This window comes from Tachysurus vachellii, chromosome 15, assembly GCF_030014155.1.
Source record: "Tachysurus vachellii isolate PV-2020 chromosome 15, HZAU_Pvac_v1, whole genome shotgun sequence".
Classification (NCBI taxonomy): Eukaryota; Metazoa; Chordata; class Actinopteri; order Siluriformes; family Bagridae; genus Tachysurus; species Tachysurus vachellii.
Window position 1 is genome coordinate 23497793 of NC_083474.1, and position 27997 is coordinate 23525789.

Here is a 27997-nt window from a genome sequence, read left to right on the forward strand (position 1 = left end):
ATTTATATATACTCTCTCTCTTCTGTTTCCATACTTCGGTAAAGCTGCTTTGAGACAATGGGAATTGTTAAAAATGCAAGTTTTAACGTGATGTCAGTGAAGCTTCAAACACTCAAGTCCTTGTTTATTTGTGTACTGTAGATAAACTTTGACCTGGATTCTTCTACACAGAATACTGTGGAGTGTGTGTATGTGTGTGTGAGAGTGTGTGTGTTTAATCAGAACTGTAATAAAGGGCAGAGTATTTGAGAACAAACAGAACATACTCATTCTTATTCATCACACACACACACACACACACAGATATTGTGTAGATATTATTGTACCTATAATTTCACAAGATGTGCACTCTGTTCTCAAAAATAATTTGTACATAAAAATGTATTAATGACTAATATTCACAGCTCATAACCATGTTTTATTTATAGCCCAAAGAGAAATAAAATGCAATTCTTGTACATAATACTGAGTATAAATGTGACTGAACAAATGTCTAAAATGAACACAAGCTAATTGGTCAGTAATAGAACTAATACTGAATACAGTAATAATTTTATAATGCAATTTTATACATGAGATATAAGATATTTTACCATAAAGACAAAGCTAACACAAGCAGCTGGAGTCAGACGAGTGCGTAATTATTTATACAGTTAGGTATTAAGTAAATACAGTATAGAAATTAAATCTATGATAGTAGTTTAGTTTGAAACACACCGTGGAACCCAGTTAACGCAGACAGACGTCACCTTTGTAAACCACTCGTACTGCGTTCATTTCATCGTTCTTTGGCTCATGTAAAGTTCTTGTTTCATCCTCACCTTCGCAAAGCGTTAGCTTTATTGTTTTATCCTTGTATTTAAGTCATTTACTTTAGATGCTTATAGTAAAAAATATACTTTGGACTTATTTTTTACGTCAAATGTAATTTTAAGTCCATAATCATGTGCTAATGTCTCTGTTTACAGTGTTCATGTTTCTCTTCCAAATTGTAGTTTACTCCTAGGCAGATCTCTAGAAAGGGATGAGGAGGAAAAACCAGCATTCAGGTTTAAAGAGGTGGAGCCATGTGGATCGATAGCCCTTTTCCACTGAGGCAGTTTGAGTGCTGGTTGGGAGCCTAATTTATAATCAGTTCTTTCATTTTTTTTTTTATGTAACACCAAAATATTGCTGGTCTAGACTTAAGAACTGATGCATCAGGGACTGTAGGTGGGGCTACTGTTAGCGCCTGCGGGAGGGGTTACTGTGACCAACAAGACAAAAGAGAACATTGTTAGAGCCATTTTTAAATCATTTTAAATCAGGATAAATCAGGTTTGCAAAGCCATGAGCATTAACAGTAAAGCAACATCTGCCATTGTTGATGTTGTGTTTGTGTTTGCAGCTGATGCACTAACATTGCTGTGTAAAGTTGTATACAGTGAAGCAAGACTTGACTCTGTGATGGCTCTCTAGCCCATGGAAAGGCAAACTGGTTCTTAGAAGGCTCGCCACTTTAAACCAGCACCCGGTTCTTCCTGGTGGAAAGGGGGCAATAGAGACCTCTGGCTCAGGGGTTGGGGCTAGGTGAAGGGTTCAGAAATAAATGAGCAGGTAGAGACACATAGATGTTGAGGAGATATGGGCAAGCAGAGAGATGAATAGATGTCCATAGAGAGGGAAAAGTGGGTTGGGTCAATAAGCATCTCCAGAGAAAGCACTAAATGTGTGGGGACATCTCCAGAGGTCGATGAGGAGGTGGAGTCAGGTAAAGTTTACAACAGAGAAGGTGGGGGCATGTGAAGGGAGAAAGAGAGAGAGAGAGAGAGAGAGAGAGAGAGAGAGCGCTAAGTTGGTGTGGCTAAGCCAATATCCTCAGAGAGATAGAGAGATAAGTGGGTGGGGCTAAGGTGGGGCTGATAGCAGTTGATAGAAGTTGATAGAAGTTGATTTCATTTTGTCACTTGAACCACGACCACAGTTTATTCTGCAAACGACAGTAAGATGGACAAAATGTTCAGACATATAGTCTGAGTGTGAAAGTGCCTGTACAGTTAAACACTGGAAGTTCTACAGATGTGTGTGAAGCCAGGCAATGTAATCATCTATGGCTCGTATCCCCACAGAGAAGTATGATGGCCAGAAGGCAAAGCTTACGCAGCCATGAAAGCAGTCATCATAGTGACGATGCGTGACAGAGACACCGGCGAGCTCTAAGCGCCGGACATACATCATACCATCATCCCTTAGCACGTCATGCTCACACGTCATGATGTAAGTGCATGGCACCGTCTTTAATATGTCCTGTTCAGCTATCAGGGGAGCAGCTCGCGGGTCCAGCATCGCAGGGATGTCCTGCAGGATGGAGGGTGACCCGGTCCAAGGGAAGATGGCTCTATACTGTTTGCGCATGTGCTCAGGGATCATTGAGGTCCAGTCGATTTTAGATCGGTGAGGACTGAATTGAGACTCATCCAGTGCTGTGTGGTTGTTCAGGAGAATGGTGTGGAGCAGGGATGCATCTGCACCCAGATACTCCAACCAGTACCGTGCCATCAGATCACGGTACAGTATGGGGACTCCCCAGTTCTGCTGGTAGGATGCCGTATTGAAATCCAGAGGCTGAAGAACAGGATAGATCAACACCTGTAGCTTAAACTTTGCCCCTCCACCTCCACTGCTGTTCCTTGTGTCATCATCATCCTCACCTCTGTCGTCATAGCTAATCTAAAGCAAAGAATGCAAAATCTCTTGAGAAATTCAAACAATACATGAATCCACAATGACTATTTTATCTGGTCAAAGATAATTTTTGTTCTCCTAGTTAGTCTAGTCAGGATTCTGGGAATGATCTTCCCAAACTTCCCATTTAAGTTTCCCAACCCTGTTCCTGGTGTTTCCCTGTGTACTGCACAACTGAATGTTTCCCTGCTCTAACACACCCATTTGTGCAGTAAGCTGAGCAAAGTTCAAGTGTCAAACATGGAGAAAGCTGCTATGTTCTTTGTTTTGAAAACATTTCTTTCTGGAAACTGAAGTGAGTTCACAAGCATTGATGCAATAAAAGTTCACATGCACTCGTGCCCTGATTCTCTTGTGTTCTTGTAGTGGCATAGTGTCAACTTTATTACAGGGTTTGTTGGCAAAATCTTGAGCATCACACATACAGGCCAAAGTCTGAGTAAGGATGTAAAGTAGATGATAGTCTGCTATTATATATTCCTGATCATATTTGTTGTTAATTTATAGTCAGATTTATAGTAAGAATTATCAGTGAGGTTGTTTCTTGTCCTTTTCCCCATCTAGACTCAATCCCATCATCAAGGCAAAACAACTGTAGTTGTCCTCCTGAAACTAGACCATTTCATACAGGTATATATACACTGTATGTTGGTGTATAGATATTGGTCATCATCAAGTCTGCCAAGTCTGGTATATTTTAAAAACTCTGAACCTCCAAACCACTGCTGCCTGATGGAACCAATTAAGAACCTACAAAATGTCTCCACACCCACTCTTCACATACCCAGCATTGACCACAACAACAACAACCTTTTTCCTTTCTAAATAGTAACTACTAATAGTTACTAGTTACTAATAGTACATATCCTGGCTCCTTACAAACAGGGATCATAACAATATTAAAATGTCTCCGGAACATTGTTTCACTGAACACCATCTTCTCATACTGTTCCTTTTATTAGTGTACTATGTAGTGAGTAGGGGAAGTAGATAAGTTCACTTGTTGTGCGACTGCAGCAGCAAGGTTTCCTCCTGCGCTGTCACCACACACAGCGACTCGCTCAGGGTCCACAGAGTAATGTGCCAACACGTCACGCTGCAGGAAGTGACGTGCCGCCTCCAAACAGTCCTCGTACTGGACAGGAAAGCGAACATCTGGGACCATACGGTAACTACATACAGACATAACCAACATCCATTACACACAGGTGAAACATCACACACACACACAAGCACACACACATACTTACTCCACTGTCACAACCACAGCATTCAGCTTGGCCGCCATCATCCTGCACAAGATGTCATAGGATCCGACTTCTGCACAACAATCACACAATAATAATCACGACAACAATAACATTAACTAATGATAATTAGCAATAAGGCTAATAACCATAATTAGCAGTGATCATCTAGCATTAGTCAATCACTCTCACTCACACACACACACACATAAATACACCCACTTACTGGGCACTCCGAGAGCCCACCCTCCTCCGTGTATGAACACTACAGCGCGTCTCAGTGTGCTGTCTCGGTGTTGAGGCATGTACACTCGAACCTGAACACCTCTAAACTGTGTGTCCTCCATCTGAAGTTCTTCAAACTCCACTGGCACCAAACTCTCGAAACCCTTAATGGCCAGACTGAGGACACGGACATGATGAGTGAGACCAAGAGAGTGTGATAAATCAGCCTGAGGGGATACAACACACACACACACTATTACATCAACACACACATGATTATACATACACACTTAAAATGTTTTATACACACACAACACACTTGATAAACACACACAATACACACACACAAACGCTGAAGATGGTGAGATGCAGCCTCTGTATTTGGTCACCTCGATGATACTGAATGGTGGAGTATTTATACTGTGTGTGTTTGTGTGTGTGTGTTACCCATAATACACGGTACACAGTGTGTGTTTATATGCTTTGTATCTCACATGCTAACCAAGACTCACCCTAGCATCAGTGCAAAACCAAGTGATGTTAAAAAGCTCACTTCACTCACACTCTAGCTGTCATTATGTCCATGTTCACTTTCTCACTGCTGAGGGAAGGATGAACTTTATAACCAGTTTATCAACAACATTCCTGTTTCACCCAGAAGGATAAACACACACACACACACACACACTCCCACTGACATGAAGTGACAAGTGCAAAGCAGGTCAAAGGTTAATCTCAGACCGCTGAGCTAAAAAAAAGGTGCTCAGTTTGAAATGAGCAATAAGAAACTGAGCCGAATTTTATTAGTAATAATTTTTCCTGATTGTAATTAGCATTAAAATATACTTACTGTAACTAGCTTGAAGGTTAACTAGAAAATTATGGCTAAGAAAACATTGATAAACTTGTAGATATATTATTAATAGCGCTTACTAGCTCATCATAATTAGCATTAAGCTAACACTTTTTACTACATTATGAACTCACTTTAACTCACAAGGGCAATATATATATTTTTATATCTTTGTTTCCCTCAGTGACATCCTTAAAAAAATGCTAGTTTTGTTTATTTAGCCTTGTTGTTAATTACATTCACACATTTAACCTTAGTGTTTAAGTTGTTATCCTGTGTGCAGTTAGCCTTAGAGCTAAGCACATTCAGTTAATATTAGCCTGATCTAATGATAATGGTGACATTTAGCTGTCCTTCATCTTTGTCCTACCTGTCCTTCTTCGTTCTTCCCACCTGTTTCTGATTTTTCAACAGAAAAAAAACTTTCCGTTATTTAATCCTTCTACTTGTCCTTTACCTTTGACACCTGTCCTCCCTCCATATACAACCCTCACCTGTCTACAATGTTTCTTACAACTGTCCTTCTTCTTTCTTCTCATCTGTTATGCATTTTTTTCATTTGATCATTTATACTCATTCCTGTCTTCAACAGTCTTTGGTCGAACCTATCCCAGAGTCACCTATCGCAGAGTCACCTGTCCCAGAGTCACCTGTCCCAGAGTCACCTGTCCCAGAGTCACCTATTCCAGAGTCACCTGTCCCAGAGTCACCTGTCCCTTAGTAAAACCCACCTGCCCCAGAGTCACCTCTCCCTTAGTAAAACCCACCTGCCCCAGAGTCACCTCTCCCTTAGTAAAACCCACCTGCCCCAGAGTCACCTGTCCCTTAGTAAAACCCACCTGCCCCAGAGTCACCTCTCCCTTAGTAAAACCCACCTGCCCCAGAGTCACCTCTCCCTTAGTAAAACCCACCTGCCCCAGAGTCACTTCTCCCTTAGTAAAACTCACCTGTCCCAGAGTCACCTGTCCCTTAGTAAAAACTCACCTGTCCCACCTGTTTCTTTCAAATGACAAACTTACTTCATCTCCCATTTCACCATCTTTTTATTAAATAAACTCAGGTCTCAATTAATCTTTCATGTTTCTTCGTTTACTCTTTTAGTTAATGAGTTAATTGGTTAATTGTATTTCTTACCAGGTGAGTGGCAGTGCGGAACGTCGCCCCAACCAGCATGAGTTTCCACGGCTCTGAGACAGTGGCAGGTAACGGCATGTAGATGTAGTAAGACACAGCGAGGGTGAAAATCAGAGTACCACCACACAGGAGCTTCATCATCCTGAGAAGAGACGTGTTCATCAGAGATTCCTGCTGTGTGGCTCTGCAGCCTGCTTTTATCTGCCAGAGGACAAAACATCCAGCCAATCAGAGCAGAGAACTGTGAAATATAGTTTAATAAAAACATTAAAAGAATGCATTTATTTAAACAGAATAAAAAATTAATAACAAACATACATTTATAATAAAATCATCTAGACTCATGAATAAAGCATGATTCCTGATTTTCTGAATAATTAATAATAATTTTTGTTTACTGTAAAGTCTGTGGCCTGTGACACACATTAGACTCTTATTAGGCAACAAAAAACATTTGCACACAGTGTGAAATATTTTGAACGCTACAAAGTGAAAAGCCAGAGATGTTTTAAAACAGTGTAAATAGATGAATGTACTTCCATTTCACTGTAAATAAAAACAAGAAGAAACTAAAACGGTGTCAATCACTCACACATACACTCACACACAGGCACACACACTCACAAACACACACTCACACACACATACGCATACTCACACACACATACACACACAGGCACACACACATACATACACACACACTCACACACACTTTCACACACACACAGACACACATTCACACACAGGCACACACACATACACACACTCTCACACGCACACACAAATGTGTCCAAGATGGAAACTCAATGTGCATTTATCCAAGAATGTTGGCCAACCTGACGCTCAGAACTCAGACACACTGAAAGTAAACACCATCAGCAGTAAAGGAACAGACTGTAAAAAAAATGACACCCTATTCCACACCCCTTACCTGAGTCATTTTTACTCAGACTGACAGACACAGAGGCCATGCCTCTTTTACTAAGACTGACAGATTCAGTGGCCACACCTCTTTTACTGAGACTAACAGACACAGAGGCCACGCCTCTTTTACTCAGACTGACATACATGGAGGCCACGCCTCTTTCACTCAAATTAACAGACACAGAAGCCACACCTCTTTTACATAGACTGACAGATTCAGTGGCCACCCCTCTTTTACTGAGAGAGACAGACACAGAGGCCATGCCTCTTTCACTCAGACTAACAGACACATAAGCCACGCCTCTTTTACTTAGACTGACAGATTCAGTGGCTACGCCTCTTTTACTCAGACTGACAGACATGGAGGCCACGCCTAATTTACTTAGACTGACAGATTAAGTGACCACGCCTCCTTCACTGAGACTAACAGACACAGAGGCCACGCCTCTTTTTCTCAGACTGACATACATGGAGGCCACACCTCTTTTACTTAAACTGACAGAAACAGAGGCCATGCCTCTTTTACTGAGACAGACAGGCACAGAGGCCACGCCTCTTTTCCTGAAACCAACAGACACAGAGGCCATGCCTCCTTCAATGAGACTAACAGATGTAGAGGCCACGCCTTTTTTAATGAGACTGACAGACACAGAGAACATGCCTCTTTTACTGAGACAGACAGACAGACACAGAGGCCACGCCTCTTTTACTGAGACTGACAGAAACAGAGGCCACACCTCTTTTACTGAGACAGACAGACACAGAGGCCATGCCTCTTTATACTGAGTAATTTTGGAGTGAAGTGGCTTGGTGACACCTTATTATAACCAATCACAGGCGCAGTCACTTGTCGAGTGTCGAGTCACTTTGGTCGAGTTGCTGTGTGCATGACGTCATTTTATGGCACCGCAGGGTGTCTGTTGGCTCCACAATTGGTTTCGGAAGTGAGCAGAACTTAAAGGTGGGGTGTACGAAGTTTGAAAGCCAATGTTGACATATAAAATCACCAAAACAAACACACCCCTAACCCAAATGGGTCCCACCCCTGTATTGAAAGCTCCGCCCACACATACATACGTAACCCAGGCAACTAATGGAAAGAAATGTGTCTTTAACATAGCTGAAGGGAAGAACAATACGATTGTAGATAAACAAACAAGCAAAAATGACACACGAGCATAATCATGTAAAGGACAAAGGCATATATTAGTTCTGTGTAACAAAGCAAAACCAACGTTACTCACCTATCGAGAAGGAAAAAAGCGCCTCGGCGTCCCATGGCAGGCCTTCCTGCTTCTTCAGTTCTCTCCAGCACTGGAAAGCTGATCCTATATTAACACGGGTCCTACTTCTTGCCTTATCGTAAGCCTTTTTTCACTTTTTGTCTTTATCCTCCAGGTCAGTGTTTCAATCGCTTTCTGCTAATGTCACACATGCACTCTGAACACTCTCTCATATTGACAAGACACGCCCCTTTCTGCTCATTGGCTACACGACTCTGCTTTCTGAAGCATTTCTCAAACATCGTACACCCCACCTTTAATAACATGAAACTCATTTATATAAGGAATGTACCTGTCTCAGCCTGCAGGGGGCAGCAAAGCTGTGATAATGAGCTGCGGTAGCTCCAGACTCAACACTCCACATGGTGGCGCATGTAATTCACTTCCAGTGATGTTCTTGAGTCTTGTCAGTTTTTCTCAAATCTGTCTGCTATGGTTGATTTATTGTGTGTGTGTGTGTATGTGTGTGTGTGTGTGTGTGTTTTGGTCACATTATGATTTCGTTTTAATTGTGTGAACTGATTGTACTTTTATTACACAAACAGCTTATAAACTCCTTCATATGCAATTTTACATGTGTTTATCTCACATGCTGTGCTCTACTTTCCTTTACTGCATATTTATGTGTGTGTGTGTGTGTGTGTGTGTGTGTGTGTGTGAGTGTGTATGTATGTGTGTGTGTGCGTGTGCATGTGTGTGCTTGTGTGTATGTATGCATGTATGTATGTGTGTGTGCGCGTGTGTGTTTGTGCGTGTGTGTATGTATCTGTGTGTGTGTGTATGTGTGTGTGAGTGTGTGTGTATCTGTGTGTGTGTGTGTGTGTGTGTATGTGTGTGTGTGTTTATCTGACCTTACTGCCTGTTCAACATTTAAATGATTTTAAACCCTTTAGCACACATCTTTATTTCCTTTCAGGATGTGTTTATTTGCTTAATCTTTAGTTATGTTTATTTTTTCTTATTTTCACTTCCTGATTCTTTCTCACATGTTTATGTTACATGTTATTAAATTAGATAATTACTGTACCAGTAATTACAGTCACAGTACCATTTGATGTGATGCGTAGAGGGTGATGAGGTTTACACTCACTTTCTGTCCCTCTTTCTATTTCTCAGGTTTGAGATATTCAGCAGTTGTAACTCACTCAGACTGCAGCTGTAGGGACTCACTGTATATCAGACTCTATATGATAGATATATACATCACATTGCTCTTACAGCCACATGAAGATGTTTTTAATAGAGCACACAGTGTGTGTGTGTGTGTGTGTATGTGTTTGTGTGTGTGTATGTGTGTGTGTGAGAGTTTGAGTGTGTATATGCGTGAGAGTGTGTGTGTTTTTGTGTGAGTTTGAGTGTGTGTGTGTGTGAGTGTGAGTTTCAGTGTGATTGTGTGTGATTGTGTGTGTATGTGTGTGTCTGTTTGTGAGTGCGTGTGTGTTTGTGTGTGTGTTTGTGTGTGTGTTTGTGTTTGTGTGTGTGTATGTGTGTGTTTGTGTGTGTGTTTGTGTGTGTGAGTGTGTGTGAGCGCGTGTGTGTGTGTGTGTATGTGTGTGTGTGTAAAGGGCACTGGAACCAATAACAGATAGTGGGTGTGGTCTGGCAGGTCACATGATGACAAATAGATTATATATACAGTATATAGTATATACATATAGCAGCAATCACAGGGGTCCAGTAACCTTTATGACAATCAGATGTTTTATATTTTTACTAGAATTGTAATAAGATTCATCCAGTTTGATTACAGTCAGAGACACAGAGACAGATCCATGATCTTAGATACAGAGCAGAAGAAAGTCAGAATTATCACAAAATATGAGTGAGAAGAACACAAGCTGTATTTAAACCGTTGTCAGTGTTAGCACTTTGTATGTAGTTTGTATGTAAGTTGTTTCAATTAGTGGAGTATTTTGTGGAGCAACACTGTTGTCTCTTGGGAAATAGATTCAGGTGATAACATACAGTATAACAACATCATGGCTCTCATACCATCTCATGAGCGCTTTAATCTTCTTCATCAAAGACAAACGATTCATTCCCATAAACCCTGACTCATCCTCCTCACCTCCATTTTCCTGCTTCCTCATTAAAATCACTAGACTTTCTAACAGAGCTCAGATGATCAGACCTGGTGTTTGTGTGTTTGTGTACGCTTCCCTACACCATGCATTAAAAATCAGATGGTGACCACGACGTCTCTAATCTCTGACTTTCAGACAATGTGATTTCCTCTCGAGTCTCTATCTCACAAATAAACCCTAATCGGATAAAAATGGTAAACAAAGGAGCTGATAGAGAACTCATTCCCTGGGACTGTGAAACACCACATCTGATGAAAGCAGAGATTTTGTTTTGTATTAAACACAACAAGCTTTAAACTCAGGAATAATAACCTCCCTGTTTGATTCAGGTCATAGAGACGCTCTAGTGAACAGGATCCCCGAGCACAAGGACGGGACTCTGGGCCGCGTCTCCGTCTGACTCGTTTATATGGAGACGAGGACATGAACAGTTTAGGGATTTCAGTGTTGCATATCTGCAATTTAGAAATAAATCAGAACCATCGTACTGGGGATTTATTCATCAGAACAAACAGATGATGTTTTTTAAACAGATGAAAATACAGACAGATTCTATAGACATTTTTAGAAAGATTTTTTTAAACAAAGCACCTGGTTGAGGTCAGTGGTGTGAATTTACAGCTATAGTCACTGCCTGGTCAGGGTCACACTGGCTTCAATTATATTTACTGAAATCTAATCAACAAACAAAAATAATAATTATAGGACACGCCATCAAGATTAAAGACAAGAGAAAGAGATCCAGATTCAGACGTTCACACTGCGTCACATCCTCAACAGTCTGAGAGACGAGGGACTGTGAGGGGCTTTACACAAAGACAGCAGATCAACCACCAAAACCCAAATCAGTGAAAATAAAAACATGAACGAATGTAAATTTTATCACACACTCAAATGTCACCTTTCAGGCTGAGCTCAGGTTTCGTTTCGTTGTCTGAAAACAAGGATTTTTAAAAAAGGTGGAGAATTTGGTCACCCTGTACTGCAGTGTTTATTATTACTGTGATCAGGTGTTACTCTGTAATTTTAGTGCTTTTAGTGCTCACTAGTGATGTAGCACTAGTGAATTCAAATCCTTGTGATTAATGCTTTTATTTTCATAAAATAAATAGTGTGTTCTAATTGGCTGAAATCATCAGGCTGTGCTCTGATTGGCTGAGACCAGTGCAGTGTGTTCTATTTGGGTGTTCTGATTGGCTGAGACCAGTAGGGTGTGTTCTAATTGGCTGAGACCAGTAGGGTGTGTTCTTGTTGGCTGAGACCAGTGCAGTGTGTTCTACATGGCTGAGACCAGTGCAGTGTGTTCTACGTGGCTGAGACCAGTAGGGTGTGTTCTAATTGGCTGAGACTAGTAGGGTGTGTTCTAATTGGCTGAGACCAGAAGGATGTGTTCTAATTGGCTGAGACCAGTAGGGTGTGTTCTTATTGGCTGAGACCAGTGCAGTGTGTTCTACGTGGCTGAGACCAGTAGGGAGTGTTCTAATTGGCGGAGACCAGTAGGGTGTGTTCTAATTGGCTGAGACCAGTAGGGTGTGTTCTAATTGGCTGAGACCAGTGCAGTGTGTTCTAATTGGCTGAGACTAGTAGGGTGTGTTCTATTGGCTGAGACCAGAAGGATGTGTTCTAATTGGCTGAGACCAGTAGGGTGTGTTCTAATTGGCTGAGACCAGTAGGGTGTGTTCTAATTGGCTGAGACCAGTAGGGTGTGTTCTAATTGGCTGAGACCAGTAGGGTGTGTTCTATTGGCTGAGACCAGTAGGGTGTGTTCTAATTGGCTGAGACCAGTAGGGTGTGTTCTAATTGGCTGAGACCAGTAGGGTGTGTTCTATTGGCTGAGACCAGAAGGATGTGTTCTAATTGGCTGAGACCAGTGCAGTGTGTTCTAATTGGCTGAGACCAGTGCAGTGTGTTCTATGTGGCTGAGACCAGTGCAGTGTGTTCTACGTGGCTGATACCAGTAGGGTGTGTTCTAATTGGCTGAGACCAGTAGGGTGTGTTCTAATTGGCTGAGACCAGTGCAGTGTGTTCTAATTGGCTGAGACCAGTAGGGTGTGTTCTAATTGGCTGAGACCGGTAGGGTGTGTTCTAATTGGCTGAGACCAGTAGGGTGTGTTCTACTGGCTGAGACCAGTAGGGTGTGTTCTAATTGGCTGAGGCCAGTAGGGTGTGTTCTAATTGGCTGAGGCCAGTAGGGTGTGTTCTAATTGGCTGAGGCCAGTAGGGTGTGTTCTAATTGGCTGAGACCAGTAGGGTGTGTTCTAATTGGTTGAATCAATACCTAGTGTTACTAAGAGACCATCACAATTAACACAGTAAAAACGAAGCTTCCTGACATTTCCTTAGACGGGATTATGAGGAATTCTCTCACAGCAGAAGCAGTTCGATTTTTGCGTGATCGATTGATGATGTCTGTCTCCTACTCTAATGAAATGTGTGGAAAGGTTAGAGCATGGTGAGTTTGCAGCTAAATGTCAGGCAGTGGTTTGAACAGAAGTCCCAGAGGAAATTTACAGAAATACTGTACATTGTTCCCTCGTTTATTTCATAAATAATCTACATGACGGAGTATGTTTCTGTTACTGCTTAACGGCTTAGAGAAACTCGACACATGAAGATAATGGTCCATATTAGCATTGTCTAGTGAGTTAGACGTACAAACTACAGAATTCATAAATCAATATAAAATAATCACACAGAAATGATTATACAACAGCTGCAGTCTGGGGGATGTTTTAACTGGGGCTGAAAGTTTCAAGTTTCAGATGTCAGTCAAGTTTTTTCCTCACTCGCTGATTGGGGGTTGGTTATGAGGTCCCTCCCCTTTGAGAGTTCTTGTCCAAATGAACAAGCTCACAAGACTCTGTTTTCAGTCCTGACCTGTAGCACTGCTCCTGTTCATATCTGTATTATTATCTGTAATATTTAGTCTTATGTTAGATGCTTGTGTTTTCTGGCTCTATCGCACAGGCACGAGCGCTGAATCACTCATTATTTATTTGTGTGTGTGTGTGTGTGTGTGTGTGTGTGTGTGTTGTGTATGCATACATAACATCTGTTGGCTCATGTATAACCAGCACAATCCTGGAACCCCAGTTTCTCCTGAACAAACAGAAACTGTGTCATTTGTGTTTTTTTATTTGTTTCTTGAATGATAATGTGATCGATGTGATCATCTGTGACAAAGCTTTAAATATCCAGTAGTTCCAGTAAGAACACTAACTGATCCTGATCTCTGAAGTTTGAGACAAAGCTGTCGTCTTTCTCCACAGCGAACTTCAGTCACCTCTGCTGTAATGAGGACGCAGGATTTGACCCACTCCAACACATCAGCTAATTTAATCCACTCTCTTAGTTGTTTTTCTTGGCAAACACACCATTCTGGCACTGTAAGTAATTTTCAACGTGTCCCAACAGATGGCTTTTAATGGAAATATAATTAGCAGCCAGTCAATAGAGTCTAAAAGCCTTCCTGTGTTTGGGTTAGCACAGTTTTTTTTAAAAAAAAAAACATCCTTATTTAAAGGTTTCAGCAGCATTAATTATAACAGTGCTAACATTCAGCTAATAAAAAAGAGAAAACTCCTCCCCTATGTTTAGATTCAAGGTTTAACACATGCCTAGAAAAATATTAACATCTACACTGAGGAGTAACGACTACACCGATGCTTGGATTATTTCAGTGCACATTTGACTGTTTTAAGAATTCTTTTAATTCTTTTTATTTTTCGAAGCCATGACTTAGTCAGCTGATTCCCTCATATACAGATGTTTATACAGATGTACTGGATGTCTGTGTTGGGAGTAAATCACTGTGTTAACTGTGGAGAAATGTCTTTACAAACAAACAGGGTTGGATTTCCGTCACTGCCATCTGCTTGTATTAGCGTACAGCAGTTTTATACACGAGATCTCTGCTAACAATAAAACTCTGACACTTCATCAAAATTAGTGAGCGACTGAATACGATCCAGTGAGTAATTAAACTCTGAAGCTCATTAGTGAATATAATAAAGAAGGGAACATCGCAATGAGAGACAGATGAAATAATTTTCACTGAAGGTTTATAAAGGTTTGTTCACCAGCTCGCAACAAGCAAAATACGACAACAGAAACGATTAGAAAAATCTCAAAAAACATTACGTAAGTAATCTAAATAAAGCGAGTCATAAAAACCTGCATTTAACTTTCTGTGTGCTAATAATGAAGCCTGAACCGAACCTTGCTTGTTTCTTTGTGTGTTTTTTACTTTATGTTCTTATTCCACCGTTAAGCTCTGGATTATTATTATTATTATTAATCTGAGGTTCTGTGGACGCTCCTCTGATTCAGCTCGTATTTGTTCAGAAGAACGATGGTCCGAGTTTATAATAAATAAAGCAGGTTTGAGACGAGGAGTGGAGTAAAATACAAGGCAGATGGATACGAGGAACAGAGCGAGTGTGACGTGTTGGAGAACAGGACGGATGTGTTGGATATAATCACATCCACAAGGGCGTGTTTTATTATCACTCAGAGGTCATGAGTCCTATTAACACTCATCTTCATTGATGTGCTGGTGCTCAGTGTGACAGAGCTGTACAGAGTCCTGCTCATGAATAATACATCAGACACAAAGTCTTTACAAGCCACAGAATCCTGAAGGGCAGAAAAACCTTTCGAGATCATAACCCACTTCATCATTACTGTAAACCAGTAATAATCTTCCTCCTCTTCCTCCTCTTCCTCCTCTTCCTTAGCCTTCACACACAAACACACAAAAACACACAGACACACACAAACACAAACAAAAACACAAACACACACACAAATACACACACACACAAACACACACACAAATACACACACACAAACACACAAGCACACACACATACACACAAACAAACATACACACAAATACACACACAAACACACACAGACTCACAAACACACACACACACACAAACACACACGCAAAAACACACAAACACACACACACACACTTTATTCACACTGACAGCTGATGATGTCATAAAGGTGTTAAAGGTGTCAGCAACTTTGAACCCTCAACACTCTCTCTACTCTCTCTCTCTCTCTCTCTCTCTCTCTCTCAGAAATGATCTTTTAGATGGATTATTTTAAGACACAGTGAACAATAACTGCATGGAGACTTGCTGTAGTTTTGGCAAAACAAAAAAGAAAAAACGCTGATTAATGAAAGCTCTTTTTGAAAAGATGGATATTTATTTCAGTAAAAAGAAAAAATCTTATTGTGACGGTTTGTCAGTGTTCAGCCGATAAAACTGCTTTCTCTCTAAAAATATGGAGAAATTTCATTTTAAATATTAATTAGTATAAATTCATGAACAAATCTGTTTTGTTTCTTTCTCACATCTCTGTTCACCTTCCTGCTTTTGTTTGTTTGTTTGTTTCCCTGTAACTCTACTTTGCCTATTTATAATTAGTCTCTCTGTTAGTACCTGTAGCACGCAGCTCGTTTGCTCTTTCGACTCCTACTGTATGTGAGAGATACTTTACAGGAAGCTGTGTATAGAGAGAAGAGGAGGAGGAGGAGGAGGAAGAGGAGGAGGAAGAGGAGGAGCTGGGAGATAAACAGTGCTGCATGTTCCTCAAATCCAAATACATTATTTAAAGGTCACTTGAGCAATCTAACACAGATGCTGTTTGTCTCTACACACACACACACTCATACACTTACACCTTACACACACACACACACACACGCACACACACACACACACAAATAAATGACCTTGTGTTATTCCTTTGGTGTTGTTGAGAACAATTGGAGCTCCAGGAATTAAGTTTCTGCTGCAATTTCTTGAGGTTCCAGTGGACCAGATAACCTTCATGAGCTTCATGAGCTGAATATTAACTGTATACCTTCAGCCATCTGTTCTGTCTGAACTCCAGGAGCCCAGAAGCTGCGTCTGGGTATGAGAGACACATTGTAGATGGTTTTGTTCTAAAATGGTGTAGTTAACACTTCTACAAGCCCTGAATTGGGGGCGTTTCCATAATAAAAAGTAATGGCACCCAACAATATAAATGCAATGTCTACAGCAGATGATCATGTTTCTGTAATAATTTTTTAATCTTTCTAATCGTTGATGATACGAAACAAGTAATAAACAATAGAGGTTTTCTCACATCATACATTTTTTTCACCACACACTCAAATGTCTGAGGAAGGAAGCTGAAGGCAGCTAATCAGACCAGTTTTCATCAGATCGATCCTGATTAGTGAACTGATGACATAGTTTTAGTAAAAAAAAAAAAAGTCGATAACCTTTAACTACCTTTGAGGTCCTGCTGTAGATTTATTGGGCTTTAAAAATGACTGCAGTCTATTTCTACAAGTTTACTGGACAGACCTGATTCATAACCCACTACCTTTCCCTTACACACACACACACACACACACACACACACACACACACACGCACACTTTGGCTGGAATTGAAAAAAGGAGGAAATAAGATTAATTCAGAAGGTTATAGAGAACATTTACTTCTTTCACATTTATCCTTTTTATTGCAGGTTTGCTATGTACACAAGTTTATATTCTGAATATATTTATTTACGCACAGCAGAACCACTCATGGTCCTAGTGCCCGAGTGTACTAGAGTACTAGAGGGGACGTTTACCTGCATGGACGTTCCTTTGAGTTCTAGTGCTCTTGTTTAATAGTGTTGATGTTCCTTTAGATCCCCAGTGCTCCTGTTTGCCAGCACAAATGTTCCTTAGGTTCATGATGATGTTTCTAGTGGTTTTCTAGCATGGATGCTACCCGGGTTGCTAGTGTTCTTGTTTTCTAGCAATCAGTTCCAAACTTTATGTCTTGAACTAGTCGGTAAACTGAAAATGGCATCATTTGGCAATGGTGCTAGAGGACTGGCAAGGTGTGGGCAGAGCCAGGGTGACAGAACAGGTAAGATCTATGGCACCATTAGAGGACTTGACAACAAAGATGTTCAGGGAAGACCATCTTTCCCTCCGGACAGCTATTCAATTCTATTCAAATTTATTTGTATAGCGCTTTTAACAGTTGACTTTGTCTCAAAGCAGCTTTACAGAACATAAACATAGAACAAAAGGTTATTATAAAGAATAATATAAAGATTAAAAGAATACTAATATTCAAGATTAATATTAGATATATTTAAATGTGTTTGTATTTATCCCTAATGAGCAAGTCTGAGGTGACTCAGGTGACTGTGGGGAGGAAAAACTCCCTTAGATGGTAAAGGAAGAAACCTTGAGAGGAACCAGACTCAAAGGGTTACATCTCCTCTTTAGTATAGCAGAGTCTAACTGGAGCTGGTAGATCTCTAGATGTCTCAGGATCCTCACAGAGTCGCCTTCATCTCAGTGGAGGTCCAAAATATTCATGGCACAGAAGACAATCTGAGCTGGTACAATTTCTGGATGCCTCGTGATGGGTAGGAAGAGAGAAGCAGTGGAGAGGAATTAACGTATCTACTGTTCATAAATATTAACAAGCACTAGATGATAATGTGAATTTGGTCTGATGTAATAGAGCACAATATTATGGGATGTATTATGTGTACGTCTGACTAAAGAGATGAGTTTTTAATCTACATTTAAACTGGGAAAGTGTGTCTGAGCCCCGAACACTATCAGGAAGACTATTCCAGAGTTTGGGAGCTAAATAAGAAAACGCTCTACCACCTTTAGTAGACTTAGATATTCTGGGAACTACCAGAAGTCCTGAGTTTTGTGATCTCAGAGAGCGTGAAGGATTGTAACGTGTTAGAAGACTAGTTAGATACATGGGAGCTAAACCATTAAGAGCCTTGTACGTAAGTAGCAGCAGTTTGTAATCAATTCTAAACTTAACAGGTAGCCAGTGTAGAGATGATAAAATTGGGGTTATATGGTCATACTTTCTTGTCCTAGTGAGAACTCTGACAGCTGCATTTTGGACTAACTGTAGCCTATTTATTAAAGATGCAGGACAACCACCTAGTAATGCATTACAATAGTCCAGTCTAGAGGTCATGAAAGTATGAACTAGCTTCTCAGCATCAGATACAGACAGGATGTTTCTCAGCTTGGCAATATTTCTAAGGTGAAAGAAGGCTGTGTTTGTAATATGGTGATATGATTTTAAAGACAAGTTACTGTCTAATAAACACCAGGTCTTTCACTGTCAAGCTACTAGTAACAGTACATCCCTCTAAATGGAAGTTAAAGTGTGAGAGTTTGTGTGTACTGGTTTTTGGACCTATAAATAGTATTTCTGTCTTATCGGAGTTTAACAACAGAAAATTACAGCTCATCAAATCATTTATCTCTCTAAGGCATTGAGTTAATTTGGACACTTTAGTTATTTCATCTGGTTTTGATGAGATATATAACTGTGTGTCGTCAGCATAACAATGGAAACTAATCCCATGTCTTCTAATGATGTGCCCTTAAGGGACCCCATGATTAACTGGTAATAAACTGGAGGATTCATCGTTTAAACCTACAAAATGGTATCGATCAGACAGGTAGGATCTAAACCAACTTAAAGCCTGTCCATGAATACCTGTGTAATTTTGTAAACGATCTAGGAGAATGTTGTGATCTATAGTGTCGAATGCAGCACTAAGGTCAAGTAGAACTAATAGTGACATACAGTCTTTGTCCGAAGCTAAGAACAAGTCATTTGTAACATTTGTAAGTGCAGTTTCTGTGCTATGATGGGGCCTGAAACCTGACTGAATCTCTTCGAGGATGTTGTTCTCCTGTAAGAAGGAGCTCAGTTGAACAGACACAACCTTTTCTATTATTTTAGACATAAACAGAAGATGTGAAATAGGTCTGTAATCTGATAGTTCATTAGGATCTAAATTAGGTTTCTTAATGGGGGCTTAATAACTGCCAACTTGAAGGATTTAGGGACCTAAAGATAGTGAGGATAGTAATATTAAGATACCTAAAGATAGTAATATTAAGAAGAGTCTCACCAGCTTTATGTAACACTTCTTTCAGTAATTTAGTTGGAATGGGGTCTAGTGAACAAGGTGGTTTAGCTGTTGTAATAAGTTTATCTAACTCTTCCTGTCCTGTACTTGTGAAGCACTGTAGTTGTGAGTGTAGAGCTTTAGGTGATCCTGGGTCACAAGGTGCTCTCATGGGTTGAAAATCAACTATTTTTTTCCTGATACTTTAATTTTTATCAGTGAAGAATCTCATAAGTTCCTCACTACTGAACTGTGATGGAAGAGTGTGTTTAGATCTCTAGTTTTTTGTTAATATAGCCACTGTGCTAAATAAAAACCTGGGTTGTTTTGGTTATTATGTTTAGATATCCAGAACCAGGAGACTGGAGGCAGCTTGCTGGACCCTCCTCTTGATATCAAGGTGAAGGACTTGGACCATGATGGAGGAAGGAAGTATGTGTTCCACAACAGGTTCTTCTTAGCCCAAGGAGGAATGCCGAGATAGAGCGTCAGGCTTAGCATTTTTTCACCCCTTGCAAACTTCGAAAGAAGATTCAGATGCATGGCAGAGCGAAGATATTCAAGGTTCCTCTGGTCTAACTACACCAGGAAGGGTGACCAGTGCTACTACTCCTCTAGGGCCAACTTGATGGCCAAGAGTTTCCCATTCACCAATAGTGTACTTCTGTTCTGCCGAGTAAAGCGCTGTGAAAAAAAAGCACAAGGAATGAGGTGGTTGTCTTTGGTGGATCACTGAGTCAGAACAGTCCTCATGCTGAGATCAGATGCACCCTCTTCCACTATAAACAGGATGGGCCCCTTGAGTCATGAAGAGGCCCCTGAGGAAGTAAGGTGGTGCTGGGAGTGTGGAATTCGCATTTCTCAGCTTTCAAATACAGATAATTCTGGAGAAGGTGTTGAAGCACGACTCGAATGTTAATTTTTAACATAGAATCTGCTCAGTAGCTGAGTTTATGGTGCCTTATTCAATTATGGTCCCCAAGACGACTATAATTTGGATCACAGATTCTAAATTTGTTTGGTGAGACAGACTAAAGCATTATTGATTTTTGGTGAGTTGGACATTTTATAACCCTTGTCAGAAGCAACCTGGTTTGTCAGTGTGCTAGCATCGTTAGCGCTCTCGTTATGGTGTGACGTGTCCTCTTCGGGTGCGTATAAATGCTAGCGTCTGCTCGATCTGTTCAGATGATGATAATGGTGATGATGATGATGATGATGATTTTCCTGCACTAACTGTCATGTTTAAAGATCAAACTAATTTTCAGTAACATTTAAAAATCGTTTTTATAATATCTCCCTGACATCATTGTGCCAAGTTGTGAGTGAACATTGATTTTTTTTAAGAAAAGGTCCATAAACTCTTCCATCATGACTCCCTGAGCTTGACTTTTATAATCGATACTTGATTAATGGTTAGCTTGAGGTTTTATTTCTCATTCTGTGGTTCATGCTTGACTTCAGTCTGGAACGATTGTCCCTCTGTGTGAATCAAACACTTTCGCTTTTCCTCCCATCTAAAAGGTGAGATTCACTCACGGCTAGTTTATTTCTTCAGTAAATTTATATTGCCTTCTCACCGACACTGGAGACTGGGCTGTTTTTTTGTATCTCTGATGGCAGTAGGATTTATTTCCTTTTCATTCTGGGATTTACAAGCATCCATTATTTACAGCACCTTCATTCACTTTATGAGTCATTCAAATAAAGTGCATTTGGAGGAATTTAAATGGAAATCTGCCGAAAATTAAATAAGAGTTGTCATCTCAGACAGTGCAGAGGTGCTGTTACCATTGCCTAATACTTTAGTGGCCTGAGGTGCACTTTAAATGTAAGTGGACTCCTTGCTGCTATATGGATATAATACCATAACACTTTGTTCAAGTCCAGATAGCTTCACTCACTCACTCACTCACTCATCTTCTACCGCTTATCCGAACTACCTCGGGTCACGGGGAGCCTGTGCTTATCTCAGGCGTCATCGGGCATCAAGGCAGGATACACCCTGGACGGAGTGCCAACCCATCGCAGGGCACACACACACACTCTCACACAATCACACACTATGGACAATTTTCCAGAGATGCCAATCAAGCTACCATGCATGTCTTTGGACCGGGGGAGGAAACCGGAGTACCCGGAGGAAACCTCTGAGGCACGGGGAGAACATGCAAACTCCACACACACAAGGCGGAGGCGGGAATCGAACCCCCAACCCTGGAGGTGTGAGGCGAACGTGCTAACCACTAAGCCACCGTGACCCAGATAGCTTCAGATATTTCTAAATCTTTGTATCTGTCACTCCATCTCAGGATAATTTTGCAAATTTGTGTTAACCAGATACACCTAAAATATGTGACTATAAAGATCATAATCTGTTAAACAAAAGTGTCTTAACACGTTGTTATCGTCTATTTTGTGACATCACATACTGAGCTCAAACGTAACCCCACACCTCCTTAACTGACTTACAGCATGCTGTAGAACTATTCTGTTTATATTTACACTGAACATTGTGGAATTCAAGTCAGTTTACTTGTGTCACGCATTTCACAGTTCACATTTTCACAAAGCAGCTTTACAGAAGCATGGAAACGGAAAAAAAAGTTTAAAATGAAGTTATTATTTATCTCTAACAATACGGTGATGGTAGTGAGGAAAAACTCCCTGAGATGATGAAGAAGAGGAAGAAACCTTGAGAGGAACCAGACTCAGAAGTGAACCTCATCCTCATTTGGGTGACACTGAACAGTAAATAGTGTAAATGTAAATAATGTCAATGTAAATAATGTAAATATAAATAGTGTCCTTTCTACAACAGTTTGTAGTCGAGTGGAATTGTGTAACTGAGAGCTCCTGAGGAACCTGAGTTCATTACAGAATTAACACTACTGTAATTCCTTCCTGCTAAAGACTTCAGCAGTCTTTTCAGAGATACAAGTCAGTTTATATATTAGTATATTATATTGTGAATAAACTGTTACTATAGAAATTAAATTAGCATATATATAAATATACATATATACAGTATATATACATACTGACCTTCATAGTAAACAGAACTCATTAGACCACAAAACACAATAAACTGACGCCAACATCAAGAAGGATGTGATACAACCAGCAGCCGGTACTGCACAGTGCTTAGCAAGAGAAACAACTTCAGGATATGACTCACATCTCACTCTCACCTCTCACTCTCACCTCTCACTCACTCTCACCTCTCACTTTAACCTCTTACTATCACCTCTCACATCTCACTCTCACTCCTACTCACCCTCTCTCACTCTCACTTTAACCTGTCACTATCACCTCCCACCTCTCACTCACTCTCACATCTCACTCTCACTCTCACTCTCACCTCTCACTCACCTTCACTCTCACCTCATGTTTTTCAAACATTTTTATTACTCTTATTACATATTTTATGCCTATTTATATTTACACAGTATATGATATATTAAACATAACATTTTTTAATATAAATAACAGACATTTACATTTTATAGAAACGTCACTTGCATAATATAATTAAAAAGGATTTATGATGCATACATTCATTTTTTTTATAATATATTTTTAAACACAACAATGACAATATATTAAATATAAAATAAATGACAGGATAATGTTAATTATAATGTACCAAGAGACGATCTGGTGTGTTTAAGTCTGTATATAATGATGAAAAGAAAATAATAGATAGATAGAAAGATAGATAGACAGAACTAAATTTAAACAGAATATACCTAAAGAGTGATGTCTTTAAAATTGTATTAATTAAAAGAAAATTGTAGATTTATTTTCATGAAGAAAAAATCTTAAATTAAAAGTAACAGAAATTACACAATTAACTAAATTCACTGTTCTTCAAACAAGTTATAAAAATTAAGTGATTTTTTGAAAAAGAAAATATAATGTCATCCATTTTTAAACACAAAAATTGATTTATTCATATATATAAAAGAACATAGAGTTAATACAGTTAAACAAAATGAATGAAAATGAGTTTGTGAAGTTTGTGAGTAAATAAAAGCTCACGGTTCCCTTTTTAAGGTGCGAAGCTGTGGTTTCTACAGTTACTGTGTCTCCATGATTTGATAAAATCACACAAAATAATGTTAGAATGTTTTATATATTTTGTGACAATATATATTTTCCTCACGTAGTGCAAACAAGCGTTACTGTAATTTCGGAGATTCCTGTTCTGCATTAAAAAAATAATAGAAGCAGCCGATAAAAAAATAACATTCAGTTCTCACACACAGTGAAAACAGGTGAGTGCAGATTTCATTAGCAGTTAATGCTAATTATTAAACAATAAACATTGTGTATTACTGTTACAGTAAAGATGGTGTGATAATTCCAGGTGTTGTGAAGATGTGTTTGCTTTCTCTTTGACCACGGCAGTCCTTCCGTTAGAGCAGCTACAAACAGTCCAGACTCGTTTTATTCTCTCTCTTAAACACAGTACAGCTAGTCATGCTAAGAACACATCTGGAATGGGATGTCAGTTCATCTCAGGAAACCCAATCCATCGACTGGGAGGAAACCAGAGAACCCAGAGGAAACCCCAGAGTGTAACCTGAGCCTAAGATTGAACCCTTGAGCCGTGAGGTGGCAAAGCTTCTCAAATTTCCCTAATTGTGGTATTTCATTCTGCTGATATTTGCATGTTACAGACGTACACTACAAGTGTGTAAGGTGTCAGCAGCTGATGCTGGATTCGGTGAAGCTTGGTGAGCTGTGGCTGAAGAGACGCAGCGTGGCGTCCCTGTACTTCTTAGACATGGCGTTGTAGAGGATGGGGTTAATGGCAGCACTGAGGTAGAAGAGGACAAAAGAGACAAGGCTGCAGTACTGGGAGACCAGAGACCACAACGGGGACGCAAACGCCTCGGGTGACGCCGAGAACAAGTAACGACCCACGTGGAATGGAAGCCAGCAGAGCACAAAGGCAAACACCATCACGGCTAAGTGGGAAAAAGGAGAAAGAGCTCAGACACGCTGACACTTACACTCATTACACCTGCATTAAAGACCTGACTGCGTCTCTGTGCTGGCGGCTTCTCCACAGTCACTCTGTTATCTGTTGCTCACATGATGTTCACCAAGGAGATTTTTTTTTTTATCTTTTCTGTCGACCGAATTAAAAACCCCACTTTTTGCTTTTTTTATATTTATATGATCTTTTGGACATTTTGCCATCCTCTCTTTGAAAAGTGCACCAGTCTGACAGAACACAGGACCAGGATCACTATACAGATGTTAGCTGTGTTCCATCCTGGATGTAGCTGCTTTAGTATTTAAATACTTCAAATGTTTGTCTCATGTAGCTGAAAAAAATCTGAAAAACCAGACATCAGACATCTTAGGTTCAGGTCATCCTTTAGTCTAATCAAAATCTTTATAACTTTAGTCTAATCCTACATCTTTATATCTTTAGTCTAATCAAAATCTTTATAACTTTAGTCTAATCCGAATCTTTATAACTTTAGTCTAATCTGAATCTTTATAACTTTAGTCTAATCCTACATCTTTATAACTTTAGTCTAATCCGAATCTTTATAACTTTAGTCTAATCCAAATCTTTATAACTTTAGTCTAATCCAAATCTTTATAACTTTAGTCTAATCCTACATCTTTATAACTTTAGTCTAATCCTACATCTTTATATCTTTAGTCTAATCAAAATCTTTATAACTTTAGTCTAATCCGAATCTTTATAACTTTAGTCTAATCTGAATCTTTATAACTTTAGTCTAATCCTACATCTTTATAACTTTAGTCTAATCCGAATCTTTATAACTTTAGTCTAATCCAAATCTTTATAACTTTAGTCTAATCCAAATCTTTATAACTTTAGTCTAATCCTACATCTTTATAACTTTAGTCTAATCCTACATCTTTATATCTTTAGTCTAATCAAAATCTTTATAACTTTAGTCTAATCCTACATCTTTATAACTTTAGTCTAATCTGAATCTTTATAACTTTAGTCTAATCCGAATCTTTATAACTTTAGTCTAATCAAAATCTTTATAACTTTAGTCTAATCCGAATCTTTATAACTTTAGTCTAATCAAAATCTTTATAACTTTAGTCGAATCCGAATCTTTATAACTTTAGTCTAATCCAAATCTTTATAACTTTAGTCTAATCCTACATCTTTATATCTTTAGTCTAATCCAAATCTTTATAACTTTAGTCTAATCCAAATCTTTATAACTTTAGTCTAATCTGAATCTTTATAACTTTAGTCTAATCAGAATCTTTCTAACTTTAGGCCACGTTCACACTGCAGGCCCAAATCCGATTTTTTTGAGGTCAAGTGACCAGGTCAGGAGTAGTGTGAACACTCAAATCTGGCCCAGATCTGATTTTTCAAATCAGATCTGGGCCACTTCCATATGTGGTCCTGAATCAGACCCAAATCTGATCTTTTCCAATGTGGCCGCAGTGTGAACAGCCAAGGTGGATTTGATGCGACTTTTACGTCAATTTACATCGACATTCGTCACAATTATGCGCCGGCGAAAACGTTTTCTTTTTTTTTTTTTCTTTTTGAGCCGGCGAAACCTTTTTCTTTTCTTTTTTTTGCGCCGGCGAAAACGTTACACAAACGTGACTGGTAACGTGTGTGTTAAGAGTGTTATATAAAGTGGTTACGTGAACCAGCTCATAATGTTTGCATTGAATACATCACATTATAGCATTACATGATATGTTATCACCAGATGATACAATACTTCCTCCATAACCTCGCCAACTTTTTAGCGCAACGGCGTGCTGCGTGTGACGTCATTGTTATTGTTCGTTTGCGCATGCGGGTCAGTTTGAAACAGCAAACAGTTCACACTGGTATCTGATATAGGCCACATTTTAAAAGGTAATGTGAACAGCCAAACAAAAAAATCAGATCTGATCAAAATATCCGAATTGAGCATTAAGACTTGCAGTGTGAACGCGGCCTTAGTGATCTGTATTTGTGGCAGTTGAGTCTAGTTTGTCATGTTATCTGAGGATCCACAGGTTTTGTCTGATGAACAACTGTTTGCTGTATAACAAAGTAGTTACACAATCTCAGATTAGATTAGTAAAGTAAGCAACCTGTGAGTTTACAAGCTCAGTAGACTCACCTGAAGTCCCAACCATTTCTGCTACTTTACACATTTAATAACATTTTGTAAATGGTCAAACAAATGACTAGTGGGGAGCTGAAGCAAAGTCGGACCACATGACTTTAGATGATCTGAGGAATAAACTGAGACTTATGTTTGGATTTATATCTTCTTTACTCTCTACCTAATTTACATAGCGACAACGTGGCTGAAATCGTGGTTTTGTTTAGCACTAATATGTTGAACATGAACACTGGCCTGCACACTGTATATAGTGTGTAATAGTGTTATAGTAGGTCACTCTGAACATTACACAAATCACAGGCACTTCTACACATGCTACATATTTCCACACATTATTACACAAATAAATACACTCCCTCAGCTCCACACACACTCACCAAGCATCTTGATGGTCTGCCTGTTGCTGCTGTCCCTGCTCTTCATCCTGTCCCTCCTCCTCCTCTTCCTCCTCCAGAGTTTGCGGCCGATCAGTCCGTACAGCACAGTCAGGCAGAAGACAGGCAGCAGGAAGAACCCGCTGGAGACCCAGACCATGGCGCTCAGCAGACCTGTACGTGCGCCGTACTCTGTCGCCTTACATTCACTTGTCTCCCGCCAGTCAGTACCATTCTCGTGCTCGACGCCCACCAGCACAAACACGGGTCCGGCGCTGCACAAAGCCACAGTCCAGAGGCTGAGGATGAGTCCACGAACGCGACGCTTGGTCACCGCCACTTTGGCCCTGAGTGGGAAGCAGATGGCAAAATATCGCTCTGCACTCAGTGCCGTCATATTCAATATGGTGGAGTAGGTGCAGCACTCGCTGACGAATTGGAAAAGTTTGCACAGGACATTCCCCAACATCCATGGCCTGTAGCGCCACATCCGGTACAGGTCCAACGGAAGGCACAGGAAGATCAGCAGGTCCGAGAACGCCATGCTGGACAAGTACAGGTTGGTCGTGGTGCGCATCTCTTTATACTTCAACACCACCATGATGGTGGTCAAATTACCCACCACTCCCGTAAGGAAGAAGAGCACACAGGTGACTGTAACACCAATGAGGACCGGGATGGGGAAAATGGTGACCGGGGGCGTCGAAATATAAAAGTTAGCGTTAGCATCCCAACTGCAGTTTGACGAACAGTTGGACAGATTGGTCCACATCACGTCCATGATGAAAAGTCACTGAATAACTTTTATTCAAATTGCATTCATTTATTCATTTGTTGCTTTTCCTTCACCATGTCGCCCAACAGTCACCGATAAAATAAACATAACATCATCTTCATCCAGTGACACTTTTATAACGTCCAATAAAAAAGGTAATAATCTTACAGGAGTGAGATAAATGTCCAAAACATCCAGACATGTCGAGATAAATCAGTGTTTACTTCCTTGTAACAGTAAATCTTATATTACAGTAAAT

General features: G+C 39.9%; 2 protein-coding genes across 2 annotated transcripts; both read right to left on the bottom strand.

The window, feature by feature from the left end:
* Window positions 1-1790: 1790 nt before the first annotated feature.
* Window positions 1791-8446, bottom strand: nceh1a (neutral cholesterol ester hydrolase 1a). Its single transcript, XM_060888829.1, has 6 exons — window positions 8352-8446; window positions 6184-6384; window positions 4198-4423; window positions 3975-4044; window positions 3725-3896; window positions 1791-2709 (listed from the first exon to the last, which is right to left on the bottom strand). The coding sequence occupies exons 2-6, from the start codon at window positions 6343-6345 to the stop codon at window positions 2053-2055; spliced, it is 1287 nt and encodes a 428-aa protein (XP_060744812.1). The 5' UTR covers window positions 6346-6384; window positions 8352-8446; the 3' UTR covers window positions 1791-2052.
* Window positions 8447-24151: 15705 nt separating this feature from the next.
* ghsra (growth hormone secretagogue receptor a) lies at window positions 24152-27735 on the bottom strand. The gene is made up of 2 exons (XM_060888312.1): window positions 26967-27735; window positions 24152-24417 (listed from the first exon to the last, which is right to left on the bottom strand). The coding sequence occupies exons 1-2, from the start codon at window positions 27733-27735 to the stop codon at window positions 24152-24154; spliced, it is 1035 nt and encodes a 344-aa protein (XP_060744295.1).
* Window positions 27736-27997: the final 262 nt, after the last annotated feature.

Bases quoted from the DNA above. Each gene is read 5' to 3' on its own strand.
- nceh1a (XM_060888829.1), bottom strand. From the start codon at position 6,345: ATGAACACGTCTCTTCTCAGGATGATGAAGCTCCTGTGTGGTGGTACT. The intron at 4,424-6,183 runs GTAAGAAATACA...GTATCCCCTCAG, and splicing joins TCCGCACTGCCACTCACCTG to GCTGATTTATCACACTCTCT. The intron at 2,710-3,724 runs GTGAACTTATCT...TCTTTGCTTTAG, and splicing joins CTGCTGCAGTCGCACAACAA to ATTAGCTATGACGACAGAGG.
- ghsra (XM_060888312.1), bottom strand. From the start codon at position 27,735: ATGTGGACCAATCTGTCCAACTGTTCGTCAAACTGCAGTTGGGATGCT. The intron at 24,418-26,966 runs GTGAGTGTGTGT...TTTCCCACTTAG, and splicing joins GCAGACCATCAAGATGCTTG to CCGTGATGGTGTTTGCCTTT.